The sequence below is a fragment of the Canis lupus genome, chromosome 3 (genome assembly GCF_048164855.1).
Source record: "Canis lupus baileyi chromosome 3, mCanLup2.hap1, whole genome shotgun sequence".
NCBI classification, from domain to species: Eukaryota; Metazoa; Chordata; class Mammalia; order Carnivora; family Canidae; genus Canis; species Canis lupus.
Window position 1 is genome coordinate 32,456,301 of NC_132840.1, and position 5,271 is coordinate 32,461,571.

The following is a 5,271-nucleotide window of genomic DNA, read 5'->3' on the forward strand; positions in this document are numbered from 1 at the left end:
CGGACTCGTTTATCCTGATGCCACCACGAGGCTCTCTGATTGACAGTGACCTGGGCAGTCGGGCTCTGACTGACCACTGACCACATCTTGTTACATGCCTGTGCCCAAGCCCCACCCCACTCCTGGAAAGGAGGAAGGACACTCAGGACTTCTCTGCCAGAGGGTCCTGGGGTCTCCAGCTGCCTGAGGGAGGTGCAAGTGACCTGAGGAGTAGGTACGGAAACATTTCTTCCAGCCCTGGGAGAACTGTCAGCAGCCTGGGGGTTGGGGGTGGTGGTTGTGGTGTCCAGGGGTGGCTTCACCTGCAGACTCAGGGGGCAGACCATCCAGGGGGACAGCGGCTGGCCAGCTGGGTTCCCATCCTGTAGCTGGGGTGGGGAGGGCCCCAGGGTCGGGGACCTGTGGCCTCTCAGCCTGCCTGAGAACAGTGCAACCAAAAGGGTCTGAAGCTAGAAACTTTGGGGCCTCTGAGCCTGGGCTCTTGACACAGCAGATGCCTCCCTCTGGGGATGGAGGGCACATGGGCCTGCAGGACAGTGTATGCAAATGAGCAAGGAGAGGCTGTAACCAAATAGGACCCTGACGCTGGGTCTGCACCAGGTGTTTGCAGCTAAGTCCTGATGGAATTGCTGGTAGCAGGTCCAGCCCAGCCTCTGGGTGCCCCAGAGACCAGTCTCTTTAGGCTTGGGTCTGGGGGACCTGACATGAGGCTCAGATGTGGACACTAGGAGACACTACTGATGCCCCTGGTGTGGAGTGGGAGCTCTGGGTGGTCTCAGCCCTGCTGGGGTCTGGCCAATGTTTATAAGAGGAGTTCTGGGATCTGATATTTGCTGCCTATCGGGAGGGACCGTGCCACGTGGCGCACTCAGGAGACACACATACACGTGTGTAACACACGCTCAATGCCCCATACCTGCACACAACATGCCGTGCACCTGTATACACTAGAGGCACACGTGCAGCCTGTACTCTGGCCCTTGTGGATCCTTCATAGTCATCTGCCTTTGCTGGTACCACATGGTGCTGTGGCCCCTGCTGGGTGCAGGGCAGACCTGGGGGTGGAGGCAACCTGGCTCTGGACACTATGGGGTCTGATGTTGGAGTGGAGTGTCCAAAAGCATGCAGCCTGACGTGTCTCCTCTTTCTGTCCCAGCCACGGCTGTGGTGAGGAGCGGCTCCCCCTCCACAGGCTGCAGGCTGAGCAGACCTTTCTTCTCCTTCCACCCCAGCCCCTTGGACAGGCAGCATCCCCTGCTCCATGCCGGCCAGGAATTGCCCCATGTCCCTGCAGTTGACACTGCCTTCTGAGCCTGGCAGTAGGACCTTAGCCCTATGGGGTCACCCCCTCTTCCCATCAGTGAGCAGCTGCCTGACACACCAAATACCTCCATCCTGCAGTACACTGCCTGTTTTGTAAGTGGAATTTATTGATGTTGGAAAAACCATCACCCGATTACACTTTCCCAGGGTCTCTGCAAGCTCATACTTGCGCACATCTGCTGCATGGTGGATATGGTCTCCTTGGGGTCAAGGGGCCTGAGCACGGTGAAGAGCCAGTAGGAGAGGCCAGGCCCCCAAATGCTGGGCGATGGCTGGCCTGTCAGCTGGACAAAAGGGTCTAGTCTCTCTGTGTGTGCATATCATCATGGGCCTCATGAGCTCTGTGGGGCTGGGGCAGCAAGGGCCAGCAAGGAGGGAACCTGGCATTTTGTTGGATGACGGGGAGGGCAAGGCTAGCACTGGGCTGGCACAGTTGTGGGCTCGCTAGAGCTCTGGGGCAGTGCAGAGCCCCTGGGTGGAGGAGCACCCGACTGACAGGGTGGCTGCAGGGGGCAGCTGATGAGAGTGCAGAGAGAGGCAGGGCAGGCTCTGCTCAGGGCTTCAGTGCCTGACTATGGCTGCTAAGGACATGTGGGCCCCTGACTAACAAGGAGGTGAGGGGCAGGGAGAGAGTCTACACTGCCAACTGGTGCCCAGGGGTTCTATCCCTGTCCTGGGGACGGCCATCCCTGTATGGAGGACCCGGGGCACCTGGGCACAGACACCGAGGTGGGCCAGTTCCTGCTGAGTGTGTTTGCTGGCAGGAGGGATGCAGTCTGTGCCACAAGGACCTTCACCACTTGGCTCCCAGGCAGGGGGCAGCTTCTCCAGGTTTTGCATGAATGTCGATCCCGCCCCTTCCCCGCCCTGCCTCTGCACTTCACCCGTCTGGGTGAGGCCTGATTGGACATCTGTGTAACTTGGCTGAGGGAAAAGCAAGGATGCCCTTGGGCAGAGCACGGTGGCCAGGGAGGAGCAGGTTGCCAGGGCCTGCTTTCTTTTTCTCAGGCCAGGTGCCACAGGCCAGAAGCACGGCCCAGAAGAAAGTGTTCTTCCTGTTCCTGGGACACCCATAGGTCTCCATGGTGGGACTTCTGGGTGCTGGCTGCCCCAGGCCAGCTCTGGATGGGAGACCCTGCCCCACCCAGCCCACCAGCTCTTAGGGCAGGTCCAGTAGAGAATGCTCAGCATAGAGTTTCTGAGAGATGTTGTAGACATGCTCGATGAAGGGCAGGGCCTCACCCAGCATCTCCACAGCCTGCTCCGTGGACCCTACGTTCATGGCCTCCAGGAAGACCTTCCGTGTGGGCAACGTACAGAAGGCCACAGTGACAGCCCGGCGGATGATCCAGGGGTGGTATGCGGCCAGAGAGGCATTGTAGGACTCGGTGCAGAGCACAGCCGTGCGTGCATCCTCGGGGCTGGTGCGCAGGCCTTCCAGGAAGAGCTGCAGCCAGCGCAGGGCACGATGCAGCCGAAGCACGGTCCGGCAGCCTGAGTCAGGGTGGCGGGAGCGCCGCTCCAGGTCCACCAGCTTGTGGCTCACCTCGTAGGCCACCATGGACTGCAGGCTGCTATAGTGCTCCCGCTGTGGGCCACCGCGCAGACACTCCATGATCTGCAACTTTGTTGTGACATCCTTAGAGATGAATGAGAAGATGGCACCCAGGCTGTTCAGGAACCTGCTCGAGGGGGAAGTAGACATTCAGCGCAGGGTATGGGGGAGACTGCCCCCCACCTCCTGGTACACACATCCACTTTTAGACGGGGATAGTAAGGCTCAGTGCTGTCAGGCAAGTGGTGAGAGAGAACAGCTGACCAGCCCAAGTAAGTGGGAGCCTGGTATGCACAGCCCATAGTACAGCACGTGGGAAGTGTGGCCAGGGAAGCCCCACCTTTGGGGGAGGCCCCACCTTTGGGGGAGGCTCCACAAGGCAGTGCCCCCCAAATGTACCTGACTAGCCCCCTCCAGCCGGCGAGGTAGTGATCCAGCAGCACCTCCTGCTTCTCATTGAGACACTGCTTGAAACTGACTAAGACGATCTTCAGGTTGAAGTTCGACTCCAAGTCATCCATTTCTCAATATGCACTGAAATACACGGGTTGTCTCCCTGTGAGTCAGCTCACTCCCTAGGTCATTGCTTCAGGGTGGGGGTGAGAGCAGTCAGAAAGAAACTGCTGAGATCCAGGTTCCCCCACACTGAAAGCCCACTGTGGGCCCCTGATCCCCTCCTCCCTAGGGACCTGTTCCACTGTGTGGATCACATGCTCGCACATAATGATCTAGTGCTGCCATGCCCCTGGCCCCAAACACAGGCCCACAGATCTTAGCATGGCCCCTCCTTGTCACCCAGGCTTTCAAATCACTCTACTGTATCTTACCTACAGCACACACCTCTAACTCGTGTTTTCTTGATTGTTTATTGTTCGTCTCTCTCACCAGAAAGCATCTGTCTTCACCAGTTGGAGAGACAATTTGCTTAGTCTCTGCCCAGAGCTAAGCACCCTTCCAGGTTGGATGCCCCATGAGACAAACAGCCCTGCCTATGAGGAATATTCTTGGGGAGGTTGTTGGATAATAACAAAGCCAGAAAATTCCAACATGGTACATAAAAAGAGATAAACACTATGAAAAAGAAGACAGTAGAGTGAGGTGGAGGGCCAGGCCCTTCCTTGCTTTACTGCTGCATCTTGAGCTAGAGCAGGAACTGTGGGGTCACCACTGTCAGACACCAAGGTTCTCACTGCTACTGGAGCTGTATAGGACCCACACAGAAGGGCAGCTGGGCCAAAGGTCCTCCATACTCTGAAGACGGCCACAAGGCCTTCTCCTAGCCCAAGGAACCTTCCAGAAGTGCCCTAGGCCAGAGTCTTGCCCTGGGTTCTGCTCACATTCAGTCACTCCATAAACATTCAACTGCCCACGCATTAAATGGGTGCTACTGGGCAATCCCGCCTCTGCTGTCCTGGGCACCTGGGGCTGGCACTGTGGTTGGACCCAGCTGCATATCACCACCTGGGATGTCAGGACTATCTGCTAGGGCTTGGCGGCTGCTGAGCCCCCAGAAATGAGCTCACCCCATCTTCAGGTGTCGGGGCAGTCGACCTGGCCTCAGGAAAAAGAGGGTCCTCCTCCAGAGACTTCCACCACGCACCTCCCCTCTCTCAGGGCCCGTCTTTCATCCACTGAGCAGATGGTCTCTGAGACCTTCGGGGCTCCCTTCCTGGCCACCAGACATCCTGTGGGCCTGGCCCTCTAGTCCAGAACCACAGCCGGCAGCCAACGGGAGCGGCTGGGAACCTTTCAGAACTTGGAAACAGGAAGCACACTGCTGTGCAGCCCGGCCAGGCAGCCTGCCAGCTGTGGGGAGGTGATGCAGGGCACCAGCACGGCTCCCCAGGGTCAGCCCACAGCTCCAAGGTCAAGTCTCGGTCAGGAGGGCTGCCTGAGACCCCAGCCTTAACAGCTGATAGCAGGCGGAAGGCCCCGGGAGAAGAAGGCGCCCACCCCGCCACACCCAGCCCAGGGGGCAGAGGCGAGGCCAAGGGGCACCGGGCTCGGACCCCGCGCTCGGGTAGAGTGGGGCCCGGGTCCCGGGCGGGTCCTGCCCGAGAGGAGGCCGGGGGACTGGGCGGGAAGCAAGGCAGTCTGCCGCCCCGTCCTGCGCCCGGCCCCTTGGCGATGACCAGGCCCACCTGCCAAGTTCGGTTGGACTCTGCCCCCAGCCACAGGCCCGAGCCTGCCACCGTCCCGCTCACCTGTGCCGCCGAGGCTCACCTGAGCCGCCGCCGCCGCTGCCGCCGCCGCCGCCGCCGCCGCGGGACCCTCCTCCCCGCCGCCCCGCCGCCCCGCCGCCCCGCCCCTTCTCCCACCTGCCGCCGGGATTGGTGGCTCGTTGCCCAATCCGCAGGCTCGGCGCACGGCCCGGCGTTTCCGGCGGACGCACC

General features: G+C 60.1%; 1 protein-coding gene across 2 annotated transcripts; it reads right to left on the bottom strand.

The window, feature by feature from the left end:
- Positions 1-1,410: 1,410 nt before the first annotated feature.
- On the bottom strand, positions 1,411-5,168 carry CPTP (ceramide-1-phosphate transfer protein). 2 transcript variants are annotated; one of them, XM_072820144.1, is made up of 3 exons: positions 5,083-5,168; positions 3,278-3,412; positions 1,411-3,005 (listed from the first exon to the last, which is right to left on the bottom strand). In XM_072820144.1, exons 2-3 carry the CDS (start codon positions 3,397-3,399, stop codon positions 2,483-2,485), a joined length of 645 nt encoding a protein of 214 aa, XP_072676245.1. In that variant the 5' UTR covers positions 3,400-3,412; positions 5,083-5,168; the 3' UTR covers positions 1,411-2,482. The 2 variants fall into 2 exon arrangements, with proteins under 2 accessions (XP_072676245.1, XP_072676246.1); XM_072820145.1 differs by having other exon boundaries at positions 5,102-5,149.
- Positions 5,169-5,271: the final 103 nt, after the last annotated feature.